We start from the raw sequence: 18,129 nt of genomic DNA, 5'->3' as shown, positions 1-18,129 counted from the left end.
TATTTACGCTGTGTGTGACCTCAGCCTTAACAATTAGGGTTGAGCGATCGGGATCGGAAAATATCGGATCCTGATCGAGCAAATTTCACGATCGGCGATCGACCGGAGAATGATCGGAAATCGTATTTTGAAATCTCAAGATCGGCTCAACCCTAGAAGTGACTTTTCCCCATAGAGAAGCATTGATTAGGGTTGAGCGATCGGGAAAGATCGGATCCCGTCCGGTGATCTAGCAAATTTCACGATCCTGATTGGCTGGAAAATGATCGGAAATCGGATTTTAAAATTGATCCTAAAATCTCAAGATCGGCTCAACCCAGGCTGGGAGGTCACGGACACCATTAGTGCAGTCGCACAACACAATCACAAGGGTTACAAATAATGTATAAAAATATTTATTCAATTAAATGACTTTAGTGTCACAAAAAAATTTCAAAAACATCCAGTGAAACTCATCATCTTATCTCCCTTACCACCATCTTACTATAAAGAGAAGATGAACCACTGGCCCCAGCAGAGCAGGGAGGAGATGGAGGGGCGGGGCCATCAGACCGTTGCTCTGATTTCGGACACATCTTGCCACCATCTTTGTGATCTTTCCTTCGATGAGTTTCTGACTGTTAGCTGTACGGCAGAACGACTCGCTGGCGCAGCCCATAATGATGGTTCGCTCTGGAGGGAAATATAACGTACGGGCGCTAAAGACACAAGAATGATTTTTACCAAAACTTATTTTCTATTATTTTCTAAGGTATTTCATATCCTATCCAAAACTGTTCTCAAGATTCTGCTGGTTGCTCTTGGAAACAGACAGCGGTTTAGCCCCACCCTGTTGTCAGACATAGGCAGCTCATCATTACAGGTGGCCATGCACCATGACCGACTGACAACTCTGCCACGAACTGATCGGTGAGTCTTTGGGTTGCCCATCAGCCGTTTGCCCCGACTTATTTGGGTCATTTTAGTTCTAGAAAATTGATGGTGAGATAGTTTGTATGAAAAAACCCACCAAGGGTAAGATGGCTGTCCAATATGTAACGTGTATGGTCACCGGCACTCCCACAATGCACCAGGAGACACTGAAGGACCTCCCAGCTTGCACTGATCCAGCATTACCACTAAGGGGTGCTCACTGAATTTAGATCATTCCGCCCTACAACAGTCAGAGTAGAATTTTTCGGTGTCATTGAGGCCCGTTCTGAGTTGAGCTCTGATTTTGGTGATCTGTGCGGTGTTACTATTTGGGGGCGGTGTAGTACCGTCTGAAGGACCATTGTGGTGCTCCAGTATTCGCTACATTGTATCTGCTCTGCTTTTTACCTGTTGCTCGATGGAGTCCGATCAACATTTTCTTTGAGGTGTCCAATATGTAACCCCATCCTTTGTCCCCCACCCCCGGATATGACATACACATGACACAGGGTCAGTCCTGGCCCGTGCACCTACCCGTGTCACTCTTCACCTCGTACACTGCGCAGAACTTCTCATCCCCGGTGCAGTTCTTTGAGACCTTCAAGGAAGAACATTGGGCTCTACTATGGGCCAGGCAGGCAGGACACCGGATAGCGTTCTCTTCTCCTTTCTCTTTGGACACTAAAGGAGAGGCCATATTATTAAATGCAGGATCGGGGCTCTTCTTGTTCCGCCATTGAGCTTGCCTACCTAAGGACCAGACCAATCTGGTAAAGGGCAGAAGAAGTAAATGCAGTCATGACTGGGGTCAATGCCACGGAAGAGACCCTTTTACCCGCTGTATTTGCCCCACTTTTTGACTAAACTGAGCACAGCAGCTGAAGGTCCTGTATAGTTACATAGTAGATGAGGTTGGATGAAGACACAGGACCAGCAAGTCCAACCTACAACCCTACAACCCCTATATTTCAAATTCTCACAACCTATTACAGTCGTGCTTTCAAGAAAGTCATCCCGACTAGAGATGAGCGAACTGTAAAATATTCAATATTCGTTCCGAATAGCCTCTCAATATTCGACTATTCGAACGAATATCGAACCCCATTATAGTCTATGGGGAAATAAATGCTCGTTTCTGGGGATCCCACCATTCGACTCAGGAGAGTCACCAAGTCCACTATGACACCCCAGGAAATGATGCCAACACCTCTGTAATGTAACTGGGACAGCAGGGGAAGCATGTCTGGGGGCATCTAACACGCCTAAGTCACTGTATTATGCCGGGATCCCTGTCAGCTTGTGATATGCGTGAGCTGACTTTTCCCATAGGAATGCATAACTGTACAGCATTCGGCCAATCAACGCTGGTCAATGCATTCCTATGGGAAAAAGTCAGCTCCGTCATATCGCAAGCTGACAGGGATCCCGACCAGATAGAGCCCCAAAGAGCTGGGTGAGTGACATCCCCCCCTAAATAAAGGTAATCCCTAGCTAACCCTTCCTGTACATCTGTCCCTGTCTCACAGTCACATAGTTCAGTCTGAAATTAACCGAATGTTAAATCCACCATTCCTATAGATTGGAGGTCACCTGATTTCGGCAGCCAATTACTTTTTCCGATTTTTTTTCGATGCCTCCATTGTCGTAGTTCCTTTCCCACCTCCCCTGCACAGTTATTGGTGCAAAAAAACGCGCCAGGGAAGGTGGGAGGGGATACAAATTTTTAGTGCGTTTGCCTCGTGGTATTCGATTGAACAGTGTTGGCTCATCTCTAATCCCGACCCCTTGAGCTTCTATCGGTCATCACCCCATCATAGTTCCATAGTCTCACCGCTCTTACTGTAAAGAATCCTCCTCTACTATGGTGGTAAAACCTGTATGTCCTCCAGACATAGAGCAACCCATCTCTCACAAGGCTCCAGATGTCAGTACTCACAAGTCGGCGGCCGGGGAGTACAGGAGTCAGTATCGCAGCACGTGGTGTGGGTTATGGCGGAGATGAAGCTGGTCATGCTCCCGGTGACATTACACTGAGCGGCATCTCCACAGGCTCTATCAAACGTGAAGGTTTTCTGTCCATCTAACAAAGATAAAATGCACTCTTTATAATACAATCTGCCATACTTTGTGTCCTGGTGGTACGAGGAAGAGCCTTCTCCTCCCCCAGCGGGAAGTCTCAGCATTACCTCAGACACATATCGGAAGTATTTATAGCCCATGAGACAAGGGACGGTCATTTGATAACAATTTGTCACGTATCCGCATGACAGACAATTGTGCCCGTTCTTGTAGAGTCCCACCTCTGACACCACCAACCAACCATGACAATGGGAGTCCTCTGCCCCCCGTTTTAATGGAGCAATGACCATGCACGTGCACTGCTAATCCATTGAAAGTCTATGGTACTGAAGAAGCAACCGAGAACCTAGCTCATCTGTTATGGACAACGCACGTGTGTGGCCATTTATCTATTTAAGGGGGGGGGGGGGGTGACATGGGGCACCTGTTCTTGTGTTTGGTGGAGATTCCAGGATGGACATCTGACCGGAGAGTCTTTAGGGGACTTTTCTTCTATATCATAGTGTGCACACGATGGGCACACTTATTACATGGAGCAGTTTTACGTCACCTGGCACAGGGGCGCGGGTGTCAGGGGGCCAGATCCTCCCCACATCATTGCAGTGAATGGTCCCAGTACAGTCACATAGAGACACTTACTGGCCGCTGTGGTCTCAGTGACTGTAGAGACGCACAAGTCATCTCCGCTACAGTTTCTTAATTCTCCATGGCAGGAAGAAGCCGTTGGGTTTGTACATTGTACGCAAGCCAGGCCGAGCCCTATAGAAGAATATATACAAATACACACACTATATGTAAAGTATAAGAAAGTATATACACAATACACAAAGGTATATACACATTACCTATAGAGATGAAGTACATAGATGACATAATACAGTATAGCCATTACATGACACAGTCTCACTGACACTTTGGCATCTTGATTTTTTGCCCCAGACTCCCCTTCATTGTGCATCAGCCCCCTGGTTTAGGATAACTACTATAGAGCGCCCCCTAAGGACATTTCTTGTAAAATTCTCTTTAGGTCAGAAAGTATCAATTTGAACTTTGCTACATTTCTAAATACAGAACATATCAGCCATCTCACCTGTACACACGGTACACACGGGCCATCTCACCTGTACACACGGGCCATCTCACCTGTACACACGGTACACACGGGCCATCTCACCTGTACACACGGTACACACGGGCCATCTCACCTGTACACACGGGCCATCTCACCTGTACACACGGTACACACGGGCCATCTCACCTGTACACACGGGCCATCTCACCTGTACACACGGTACACACGGGCCATCTCACCTGTACACACGGTACACACGGGCCATCTCACCTGTACACACGGTACACACGGGCCATCTCACCTGTACACACGGTACACACGGGCCATCTCACCTGTACACACGGTACACACGGGCCATCTCACCTGTACACACGGTACACACGGGCCATCTCACCTGTACACACGGTACACACGGGCCATCTCACCTGTACACACGGTACACACGGGCCATCTCACCTGTACACACGGTACACACGGGCCATCTCACCTGTACACACGGTACACACGGGCCATCTCACCTGTACACACGGTACACACGGGCCATCTCACCTGTACACACGGTACACACGGGCCATCTCACCTGTACACACGGTACACACGGGCCATCTCACCTGTACACACGGTACACACGGGCCATCTCACCTGTACACACGGTACACACGGGCCATCTCACCTGTACACACGGTACACACGGGCCATCTCACCTGTACACACGGTACACACGGGCCATCTCACCTGTACACACGGTACACACGGGCCATCTCACCTGTACACACGGTACACACGGGCCATCTCACCTGTACACACGGTACACACGGGCCATCTCACCTGTACACACGGTACACACGGGCCATCTCACCGGTACACACGGGCCATCTCACCTGTACACACGGGCCATCTCACCTGTACACACGGGCCATCTCACCTGTACACACGGGCCATCTCACCTGTACACACGGTACACACGGGCCATCTCACCTGTACACACGGTACACACGGGCCATCTCACCTGTACACACGGTACACACGGGCCATCTCACCTGTACACACGGGCCATCTCACCTGTACACACGGTACACACGGGCCATCTCACCTGTACACACGGTACACACGGGCCATCTCACCTGTACACACGGGCCATCTCACCTGTACACACGGTACACACGGGCCATCTCACCTGTACACACGGTACACACGGGCCATCTCACCTGTACACACGGTACACACGGGCCATCTCACCTGTACACACGGTACACACGGGCCATCTCACCTGTACACACGGTACACACGGGCCATCTCACCTGTACACACGGTACACACGGGCCATCTCACCTGTACACACGGTACACACGGGCCATCTCACCTGTACACACGGTACACACGGGCCATCTCACCTGTACACACGGTACACACGGGCCATCTCACCTGTACACACGGTACACACGGGCCATCTCACCTGTACACACGGTACACACGGGCCATCTCACCTGTACACACGGTACACACGGGCCATCTCACCTGTACATACGGTACACACGGGCCATCTCACCTGTACATACGGTACACACGGGCCATCTCACCTGTATATACGGTACACACGGGCCATCTCACCTGTATATACAGTACACATCGGCCATCTCACCTGTATATACAGTACACACCGGCCATCTCACCTGTATATACAGTACACACGGGCCATCTCACCTGTATATACAGTACACACGGGCCATCTCACCTGTATATACAGTACACATGGGCCATCTCACCTGTATATACAGTACACATGGGCCATCTCACCTGTACATACAGTACACACGGGCCATCTCACCTGTACACACGGGCCATCTCACCTGTACACACAGTACACACGGGCCATCTCACCTGTACACACAGTACACACGGGCCATCTCACCTGTACATACAGTACACACGGGCCATCTCACCTGTACATACAGTACACACGGGCCATCTCACCTGTACACACAGTACACACGGGCCATCTCACCTGTACATACAGTACACATGGGCCATCTCACCTGTATATACAGTACACATCGGCCATCTCACCTGTATATACAGTACACATGGGTCATCTCACCTGTAGACCACAAGCTGATCACAAATACAGTGCAGACCAGGAGGTTGTTCATTGTGGGGTGTTCGGGGTGTAGAGGACGGTTCACAGCTCCCTGCGTGCTGATAAGCAGATATTACATAGTCACATTTTACACTAATCCCCACCCCAACTGTCCGGACACCTGTGCTTGCTCCTAATAAGTTTGTGCCCCCCTGTTGCCTCCATATTATACAGGATATCCACAGCCATGACAGCCCTCACCAGATCACTCCCATCATCCTCCCTATATTGCAGATGGGTGTGACCTGCAACCAATTCACCAAACACCTTCAGCTGTACCGAGAGGGAATTAGGAAGTGTTCACACTGCGCAGTCACGACTGTTTCGGGAAATATACTGCGTGCAGTTTTACAGCTTTAACCTGTACAATCAACAAGTGCACAAAAAAACAGATCATGTGAGCCTTAGCGTCGAGGCTTATATTGGGGCTCAAGTTTCTTGTGCCGTCCCGCCAGGTGACTGATGATCACTGCGTCATCCTGCTGTTCCTTCATGTTAGTGAATGGAGTCATATCGAGACCCCCGAGAGGGGCGAGGTCACAAAAAGATCAAGAACTCTTCAATCTCTTTGCATTGGTGATGTCGGGGTTGCAGATGGCTCCTTTGACTACCATTAGTAAAGTGGGCAACTCTGCAACCACAGCCAAGGTGGCGGCGTAGACTAATGGATCCCAATTAAAGGGTCTCCAGAGAGAGTCTATGCCAGACTACAGCCCCAGAGCCCCCTGTGATACGTGAGTGGAGGAGAATTGACCCTGGAGTTGGGGGCTGGGTCCATTCACAAAACCAGGAGTCAGAGCCAGACCAGAACCCCCGGGGTATTGTGCCTAAAAGCCCCAGAGGAGATCAGTGCACATGGATTCCCTGGAGGACCCCTTTAATATGTTACTGAACCCTTCACATTATTCATGGAGTAAAGCTGCAATTTTATTGCAACCAATGGACACTGCAGAGTCATAGGCTGGAGTTTACCTGACCACAAGACCCCAACCCCTGTACAAGTGATCCAAACCTACCGTCACCGGACCCTGATGAGGACGTCTCCACACCTACCGTCATCGGACCCTGATGAGGACATCTCCACACCTACCGTCACCGGACCCTGATGAGGACATCTCCAAACCTACCGTCACCGGACCCTGATGAGGGCGTCTCCAAACCTACCGTCACCGGACCCTGATGAGGACGTCTCCAAACCTACCGTCACCGGACCCTGATGAGGACATCTCCAAACCTACCGTCACCGGACCCTGATGAGGGCGTCTCCAAACCTACCGTCACCGGACCCTGATGAGGGCGTCTCCAAACCTACCGTCACCGGACCCTGATGAGGACGTCTCCAAACCTACCGTCACCGGACCCTGATGAGGACGTCTCCAAACCTACCGTCACCGGACCCTGATGAGGGCGTCTCCAAACCTACCGTCACCGGACCCTGATGAGGACGTCTCCAAACCTACCGTCACCGGACCCTGATGAGGACGTCTCCAAACCTACCGTCACCGGACCCTGATGAGGGCGTCTCCAAACCTACCGTCACCGGACCCTGATGAGGACGTCTCCAAACCTACCGTCACCGGACCCTGATGAGGGCGTCTCCAAACCTACCGTCACCGGACCCTGATGAGGGCGTCTCCAAACCTACCGTCACCGGACCCTGATGAGGACGTCTCCAAACCTACTGTCACCGGACCCTGATGAGGACGTCTCCAAACCTACCGTCACCGGACCCTGATGAGGACGTCTCCAAACCTACCGTCACCGGACCCTGATGAGGGCGTCTCCAAACCTACCGTCACCGGACCCTGATGAGGACGTCTCCAAACCTACCGTCACCGGACCCTGAAGAGGACGTCTCCAAACCTACCGTCACCGGACCCTGATGAGGACGTCTCCAAACCTACCGTCACCGGACCCTGATGAGGACGTCTCCAAACCTACCGTCACCGGACCCTGATGAGGACGTCTCCAAACCTACCGTCACCGGACCCTGATGAGGACGTCTGCAAACCTACCGTCACCGGACCCTGATGAGGACGTCTCCAAACCTACCGTCACCGGACCCTGATGAAGACGTCTGCAAACCTACCGTCACCGGACCCTGATGAGGGCGTCTGCAAACCTACCGTCACCGGACCCTGATGAGGACGTCTCCAAACCTACCGTCACCGGACCCTGATGAGGACGTCTCCAAACCTACCGTCACCGGACCCTGATGAGGACGTCTCCAAACCTACCGTCACCGGACCCTGATGAGGACGTCTGCAAACCTACCGTCACCGGACCCTGATGAGGACGTCTCCACACCTACCGTCACTGGACCCTGATGAGGGCGTCTGCAAACCTACCGTCACCGGACCCTGATGAGGGCGTCTGCAAACCTACCGTCACCGGACCCTGATGAGGACGTCTCCAAACCTACCGTCACCGGACCCTGATGAGGACGTCTCCAAACCTACCGTCACCGGACCCTGATGAGGACGTCTCCACACCTACCTGATGAGGGCGTCCTTACTCCTTCGACTCTGAGCGCTTTTCTTTCTAGTCTATAGATAACAGATGTAAAACGGATTGACTTCAGAGTTATGTCTGTTTGAGGTCTTTGTAAAGTTGTTTTCAGTGCATTAGAAGTAAATGTGTTCCCACCCTCTAAGCGGGCGCTCTGTATACCTGTCTACAGTATATATGTGTGTGAGCCGAGCACCTTCCTGTAACTCCCCATCTAGTCTCCTGAGGATCCGTTATTATATCAGTGCCGGGGCGGCTGTACACCTGTCCTCTGCTCACAGGCTGCAGCACTAGACATAGGACACCATGCACACCACACTGCTTGCCCTCTGCATCGTGGCTGGCTGCGTATCTACAGGTGAGTGACAATATCCCCCCTAGTATCGGATACAAATTTGGGAGATCTATTGTACCCCTTCTATTAGGGAATTGCATGCCTCATGTAGATAACGCCTCCTGGTTCTCTGTAGGTCACTAGCCTGATATTTGGCAGCTTAGATCCCTGGAGTGAGGGGTGAGGTGCCGCATCCTGGTGGTGGTGCTGCAGCCCAGTGTTGGTGCCGTAGCCCAGTGGTGGTCCCGCATCCTGGTGGTGGTGCCGTAGCCTGGTGGTAGTGCTGCAGCTAGATGGTGGTGCCGTAGCCTGGTGGTGGTGCCACAGCCCAGTGGTGGTGCTGTAGCCCAGTGGTGGTGCCAAAGCCCAGTGTTGGTGCCGCAACCAGGTGGTGGTGCCGTAGCCCAGTGTTGGTGCCGCAGCCGGGTGGTGGTGGTGTAGCCAAGTGGTGGTGCTGTAGCCTGGTGATGGTGCTGCAGCTAGATGGTGGTGCCGTAGCCTGGTGGTGGTGCCGTAGCCTGGTGGTGGTGCTGTAGCCCGGTGGTGGTGCCGCAGCCAGGTGGTGGTGCCACAGCCCAGTGGTGGTGCTGTAGCCCAGTGGTGGTGCCATAGCCCAGTGTTGGTGCCGCAGCCGGGTGGTGGTGCCGTAGCCCAGTGTTGGTGCCGCAGCCGGGTGGTGGTGGTGTAGCCAAGTGGTGGTGCTGTAGCCTGGTGATGGTGCTGCAGCTAGATGGTGGTGCTGTAGCCCAGTGGTGGTGCCATAGCCCAGTGTTGGTGCCATAGCCCAGTGTTGGTGCCGCAGCCGGGTGGTGGTGGTGTAGCCAAGTGGTGGTGCTGTAGCCTGGTGATGGTGCTGCAGCTAGATGGTGGTGCCGTAGCCTGGTGGTGGTGCCGTAGCCTGGTGGTGGTGCTGTAGCCTGGTGGTGGTGCTGTAGCCCAGTGGTGGTGCCGTAGCCCAGTGTTGGTGCCGCACCCGGGTGGTGGTGCCGTAACCCAGTGGTGGTGCTGTAGCCTGGTGGTGGTGCTGCAGCCCGGTGATGGACCCGCAGCAGCTCCTTCACTGATGCCCTGTGATCCCTCACTCCTCCATCCTCACAATCGCTGCATCTTCTATAGGTAAATCCATTGATAGTATAATGTTTTTGATGTGACTCGGCAGCAGCAGTCCCGTTCCTGCAGTACAGGGCGCAGTGTGATTACAGAACAGCTCAGTATTGACAGGCGGCACATTTTTGGAAAGAAATCTTTAGTACTGAAACTCCATTCCATTCGTCTTCATGGTTTGTTTCTGGAGATTTGCACAGATTCCCATAAACTTCATGGGACAGGCGCAGACCTTTCAGCAATGAATCTGCCACATGTGGATACAATTTATACTTACCCTTAGTGGGCGCCTAGCCTCAGACATGGCATCTTTTGGGCACAGTCTAGAAAAAATTGATCTTACCATGTGTAGGTCTGCACATTAGTAGAGAGGAGTGGGCCGGGTCATCATGAGACGGGTTTGTTACAGATTTTGTAAAAATTTAAGGTTCGGCTGTAGGGTCTCTTCGGGCCCCAGAGGATAATACATGTGGGACCATGGGAGGTGCAGACCCATAAGAAACGCTCATTGGCCATGGGGGACCCCAGTGATCACAGGGGGGCATCAATGTCATGATGCTTTGATGCACCATATAGATTTGTATCTGCCAAACCCTGGGCCGGACTGACCATCTAACACGGTACCCCAATAATAGTGCATGTGGATGGGGTGGGGCGTAGCAGGTGTTGGGTACAGGAGGTTACTGCATCGACACCGGATTCATTAGTTGGCTACTTATGGTTGTGATGTGACAGTGGGGTATTAGTGGGGCTGCACATCTATATGGCATTCCCCATTGGTTTGACTCTCGCACCCCTCGGGTAAGTTGCCCCCGGGGTCTTCATAGGATGACCTCTCTCTTGCAGGCTCGGGCCTCTCTTGCACATTCTGCAATTGGATCATAAAAACATTTAAGGATGAAAGCGGATACATGAAACAGCCGGCGAGTTCCAAAAGGTTCATGGTGAACGGACAACCTTTCTGCATAGGAATTAACCGCACCTGTCCCTCACCCAGCGATGTCTGCGGCTTTACATACGTGGCAAGGAAAAGATGTGAGTTCACGTTAATCCCGAATATTCTGTGTATCACATGACTTCTGTATCAGGGTGTTACTTGTATTTTTATAGCCGCCATGTAATCATTTCACTATAATAATTCACCCGCTCTGTATATCGCTGACAATCAATATGGCCGACACCATGGTAGTCCCCCCCCCCCCCTTCCCGTCCAGACTGACCTATGTGACTAGTGATACACTGATATATCACATAGTGATGCGTAGCTAGTCAGGGGTCGGGTATTCTGAGTCAGTAGAAGGAAGTCCTCCATTCAGGGCCCATCTAGTAACTTATGTGATGCTCAGTGGGTAAGAGCACCTACGTCTTCCACCTAACATGACCATGTGTCACCAAGAGATGATGAGAGCCACGTATCGCTCCATTTGTCCTAATGCGGCGCGGTCTGACTGTAACATTTGCTGCGGAGTTTCTCTGCTGATGACTTGGGTCACAATAGCGGGTAACGCTGAAAGCAAGACAAAGCGCCGGCATAGGATTGGCCAAAATGGAGAATATATAATAGGTCAGTGGGTCCTGCTTATGTATGTTCATACAGGGCGGGTGTGTAGGATCACTCACTACACATGGACTGGGTCAGAATATCCCCCAAATTGGATTCTGTAAATTTGAAACTTTTGGGATTATGGAATTTGGATTTTGGGAAAGAACAATGCTTTACAGAGTATGGATATCAGAGCCATACAGTGCCCAAATAATAGTTCCATACAGTGTACAAATATCACTGTTATACAATGTACGAAACACAGTACACAAATAATAGTGCCATACAGTACAGAAATAACACTGCTATACAGGATACAAAACACAGCACACACATAGCACTGCTATACAATGTACGAAACACAGGACACAAATAATAGTGCCATACAGTACAGAAATAACACTGCTATACAATGTACGGAACACAGGACACAAATAATAGTGCCATACAGTACAGAAATAACACTGCTATACAATGTACGGAACACAGGACACAAATAATAGTACCATACAGTACAGAAATAACACTGCTATACAGGATACAAAACACAGCACACACATAGCACTGCTATACAATGTACGAAACACAGGACACAAATAATAGTGCCATACAGTACAGAAATAACACTGCTATACAATGTACGGAACACAGGACACAAATAATAGTGCCATACAGTACAGAAATAACACTGCTATACAATGTACGGAACACAGGACACAAATAATAGTACCATACAGTACAGAAATAACACTGCTATACAGGATACAAAACACAGCACACACATAGCACTGCTATACAATGTACGAAACACAGGACACAAATAATAGTGCCATACAGTACAGAAATAACACTGCTATACAATGTACGGAACACAGGACACAAATAATAGTGCCATACAGTACAGAAATAACACTGCTATACAATGTACGGAACACAGGACACAAATAATAGTACCATACAGTACAGAAATAACACTGCTATACAGGATACAAAACACAGCACACACATAGCACTGCTATACAATGTACGAAACACAGCTCACAAAGAATAGTACCATAGAGTACACAAATAACACTGCTATACAATGTACGGAACACAGGACACAAATAATAGTGCCATACAGTACAGAAATAACACTGCTATACAATGTACGGAACACAGGACACAAATAATAGTACCATACAGTATACAAATAACACTGTTATACAGGATACAAAACACAGCACACACATAGCACTGCTATACAATGTACGAAACACAGGACACAAATAATAGTACCATACAGTACACAAATAACACTGCTATACAATGTACGAAACACAGGACACAAATAATAGTGCCATACAGTACAGAAATAACACTGCTATACAATGTATGGAACACAGGACACAAATAATAGTACCATACAGTGCAAAATGATACTGCTATACAATGTACAGTCCTATGAAAAAGTTTGGGCACCCCTATTAATCTTAATCATTTTTAGTTCTAAATATTTTGGTGTTTGCAACAGCCATTTCAGTTTGATATATCTAATAACTGATGGACACAGTAATATTTCAGGATTGAAATGAGGTTTATTGTACTAACAGAAAATGTGCAATATGCATTAAACCAAAATTTGACCGGTGCAAAAATATGGGCACCTCAACAGAAAAGTGACATTAATATTTAGTACATCCTCCTTTTGCAAAGATAACAGCCTCTAGTCGCTTCCTGTAGCTTTTAATCAGTTCCTGGATCCTGGATAAAGGTATTTTGGACCATTTCTTTCTACAAAACAATTCAAGTTCAGTTAAGTTTGATGGTCGCCGAGCATGGACAGCCCGCTCTCAAATGATCTGAAAACAAAGATTGTTCCACATAGTTGTTCAGGGGAAGGATACAAAACGTTGTCTCAGAGATTTAACCTGTCAGTTTCCACTGTGAGGAACATAGTAAGGAAATGGAAGACCACAGGGACAGTTCTTGTTAAGCCCAGAAGTGGCAGGCCAAGAAAAATATCAGAAAGGCAGAGAAGAAGAATGGTGAGAACAGTCAAGGACAATCCACAGACCACCTCCAAAGAGCTGCAGCATCATCTTGCTGCAGATGGTGTCACTGTGCATCGGTCAACTATACAGCGCACTTTGCACAAATAGAAGCTGTATGGGAGAGTGATGAGAAAGAAGCCGTTTCTGCACGTACGCCACAAATAGAGTTGCCTGAGGTATGAAAAAGCACATTTGGACAAGCCAGCTTCATTTTGGAAACAAAAATTGAGTTGTTTGGTTATAAAAAAAGGCGTTATGCGTGGCGTCCAAAAAGAAACAGCATTCCAAGAAAAACACATGCTACCCACTGTAAAATTTGGTGGAGGTTCCATCATGCTTTGGGGCTGTGTGGCCAATGCCGGCACCGGGAATCTTGTTAAAGTTGAGGGTCGCATGGATTCCACTCAGTATCAGCAGATTCTTGAGAATAATGTTCAAGAATCAGTGACGAAGTTGAAGTTACGCCGGGGATGGATATTTCAGCAAGACAATGATCCAAAACACCGCTCCAAATCCTCAGGCATTCATGCAGAGGAACAATTACAATGTTCTGGAATGGCCATCCCAGTCCCCAGACCTGAATATCATTGAACATCTGTGGGATGATTTGAAGCGGGCTGTCCATGCTCGGCGACCATCTAACTTAACTGAACTTGAATTGTTTGTCCAAAATACCTTTATCCAGGATCCAGGAACTGATTAAAAGCTACAGGAAGCGACTAGAGGCTGTTATCTTTGCAAAAGGAGGATCTACTAAATATTAATGTCACTTTTCTGTTGAGGTGCCCATACTTTTGCACCGGTCAAATTTTGGTTTAATGCATATTGCGCATTTTCTGTTAGTACAATAAACCTCATTTCAATCCTGAAATATTACTGTGTCCATCAGTTATTAGATATATCAAACTGAAATGGCTGTTGCAAATACCAAAATATTTAGAACTAAAAATGATTAAGATTAATAGGGGTGCCCAAACTTTTTCATAGGACTGTATGTAATATAGTACACAAATAACAGTATCACCCAGTACAGAAATAACACTGCTATACATTGTACGAAACACAGGACACAAATAACAGTACCATACAGTACACAAATAACACTGTTATACAGTATATAAAACACAGTGCCCAAATAATAGTGCCATACGGTACAGAAATAACACTGCTATACAATGTACGAAACACAGTACACAAATAATAGTACCATGCAGTGCAAAATAATACTGCTATACAATGTATGTAATATAGTACACAAATAATAGTCCCATACAGTACAGAAATAACACTGTTATACAATGTACAAAACACAGTACCTAAATAAGAATCCCATACGTTACAGAAATAACACTGTTATACAATGTATGAAACACAGGACACAAATAATAGTACCATACAGTGCAGAAATAATACTTCTTTACAAAGTATGAAACACAGTAGACAAAAAATAGTGCCATACAGTACAGAAATAACACTGTTATACAGCATACAAAACACAGTAACCAAATAATAGTCATACAGTGCAAAATAATACTGCTATACATTGTACGAAACACAGTATCCAAATAATAGTGCCATACAGTGCAGAAATAACACTTCTTTACAATGTACAAAACACAAAACACAAATAATAGCGCCATACAGTGCAAAAATATCACTGCTATACATTGAAGGAAACACAGTACCCAAATACTAACACCACACAGTGCAGAAATAACACTGCCATACAGTATATGAAACACAGTACCCAAATGATAAAGCCACACAGTGCAGATAACACTGCCATGTAGTGCTCTAATAACAGCGCTATACAGTGGGCAGACTCCTTTAAGAAACTTTACATTATTAAACAAACAAGACATAGAATAAACCTTGAAGTAGAGATGAAGGAATTGATTTGACACAGATCAAATCCAATACAAATTTCCCCAAAATGTTGGATTCTGATAAATGGAAAAGTTTTTGGGTTTCACTTCACACGGATTCCTCAATGGCGGCATTATTTTTGGTCACAGACCTGCTTTCAATGACCAAGAATAATCTCCTGGACCAGATGGAATAGACCCCACAATGACAACAAGATTGGGCATTTCTGGGCACATACACAGGTTTTCTGGATACAGGGGCGCTGCGTGTCCAAACTGAAGTTATTTGTTGCAAATTGAATCTGAAAAAAAAAAAAAATTGGAGAAAATCGGACCCAAAATAAATTTTAGGAGATTTTCTCACCTCTACCTGCGAGTCCTCAGAGTAATGTACCATCTTAATGACACTAAGGCACAAACCTGCTGCCTCGTGTTGTTGTCCTCGGTGCGTCGCGCCTCAGGCCTGCTGTAGACAAACACACGGAGAGCAGCTGCAGAAACCTTCGGGGACGTTCATCATTCAAGTGTCAGGAGAGATGTCACCTGTGCAATGGGACTGCCCCAAAAACGCTCCTGGGGGTCAGGACTGAGGAGGCCTCAGAATCCTGTATGTGGTAGAACGGTGTATGGGAAGTAACAGTGCCATATAGTGTCCAATAAAAACAGTGCCATATAGGGCCCAAATGATACAGAGTATAAATAACAGTGCCATATAGTGCCCAAATGATACAGAGTATAAATAACAGTGCCATATAGTGTCCAAATAATACAGAGTGTAAATAACAGTGCCATATAGTGCCCAAATAATACAGAGTGTAAATAACAGTGCCATATAGTGCCCAAATGATACAGAGTATAAATAACAGTGCCATATAGTGCCCAAATAATACAGAGTATAAGTAACAGTGCCATATAGTGCCCACATGATATAGAGTATAAATAACAGTGCCATATAGTGCCCAAATAATACAGAGTATAAATAACAGTGCCATATAGTGCCCAAATAATACAGAGTATAAGTAACAGTGCCATATAGTGCCCACATGATATAGAGTATAAATAACAGTGCCATATAGTGCCCAAATAATACAGAGTATAAATAACAGTGCCATATAGTGCCCAAATAATGCAGAGTATAAATAACAGTGCCATATAGGGCCCAAATGATACAGAGTATAAATAACAGTGCCATATAGTGCCCAAATAATACAGAGTATAAATAACAGTGTCATATAGTACCCAAATAATGCAGAGTATAAATAACAGTGCCATGTAGTGCCCAAATTATACTGAGCATAAATAACAGTGCAATATAGTGCCCAAATAATGCAGAGTATAAATAGTGCCATATAGTGCCCAAATAATACATAGTCTAAATAACAGTGCCATATAGTGCCCAAATAATACTGAGTATAAATAAGTGTCATATAGTGCCCAAATAATATAGATTATAAATAAAAGTGCCATATAATCCTCATATAATACTGAGCATAAATAACAGTGCCATACAGTGTTCAAATAATGCAGAGTATAAATAACAGTGTCATATAGTGCCCAAATAATACAGAGTATAAATATCGGTGTCATATAGTGCCCAAATAATACGGAGTATAAATAACAGTGCCATATAGTGCACAAATAATACAGAGTATAAATATCGGTGTCATATAGTGCCCAAATAATACGGAGTATAAATAACAGTGCCATATAATGCTCATATAATACAGAGTATAAATAACAGTGCCATATAGTGCACAAATAATAGAGAGTATAAATAACAGTGCCATATAGTGCACAAAAAATACATAGTATAAATAACAGTGCCATATAGTACCCAAATAATTCAGAGTATAAATAACAGTGCCATAGAGTGCACAAAAAATACATAGTATAAATAACAGTGCCATATAGTGCCCAAATGATACAGAGTATAAATAACAGTACCATATAGTGCCCGAATAATGCAGAGTATAAATAACAGTGCCATATAATGCTCATATAATACTAGTATAAATAACAGTGCCATATAGTACCCAAATAATACAGAGTATAAATAACAGTGCCATATAGTGTTCAAATAATGCAGAGTATAAATAACAGTGCCATATAGTGCCAAAATAATGCTGAGTATAAATAACAGTGCCATATAGTGCACAAATAATAGAGAGTATAAATAACAGTGCCATATAGTGCACAAAAAATACATAGTATAAATAACAGTGCCATATAGTACCCAAATAATTCAGAGTATAAATAACAGTACCATATAGTGTCCAAATATTACTGAGTATAAATAACAGTGCTATATATTACCCAAATAATACTGTGCATAAATAAGTGCCATAAAGTGCCCAAATAGTACAGAGTATAAATTACAGTGCCATATAGTGAACAAATAATACAGAGTATAAATAACATATAGTGCCTGTTTGATAGAGTATAAATAAAAGTGCCATATAATGCTCATATAATACTGAGCATAAATAACAGTGCCATATAGTGCCCAAATAACACTAAGTATAAATAACAGTGCCATATAGTG

The 18,129-nt window shown here is 46.4% G+C and overlaps 1 protein-coding gene across 1 annotated transcript; it reads right to left on the bottom strand.

The window, feature by feature from the left end:
* Positions 1-546: 546 nt before the first annotated feature.
* On the bottom strand, positions 547-6,213 carry LOC142210215 (uncharacterized). The gene is made up of 5 exons (XM_075279239.1): positions 6,162-6,213; positions 3,631-3,750; positions 2,849-2,992; positions 1,447-1,593; positions 547-698 (listed from the first exon to the last, which is right to left on the bottom strand). The coding sequence occupies exons 1-5, from the start codon at positions 6,211-6,213 to the stop codon at positions 547-549; spliced, it is 615 nt and encodes a 204-aa protein (XP_075135340.1).
* Positions 6,214-18,129: the final 11,916 nt, after the last annotated feature.

This window comes from Leptodactylus fuscus, chromosome 6, assembly GCF_031893055.1.
Source record: "Leptodactylus fuscus isolate aLepFus1 chromosome 6, aLepFus1.hap2, whole genome shotgun sequence".
Classification (NCBI taxonomy): domain Eukaryota; kingdom Metazoa; phylum Chordata; class Amphibia; order Anura; family Leptodactylidae; genus Leptodactylus; species Leptodactylus fuscus.
This window is presented reverse-complemented; position numbering and strand designations above follow the sequence as displayed.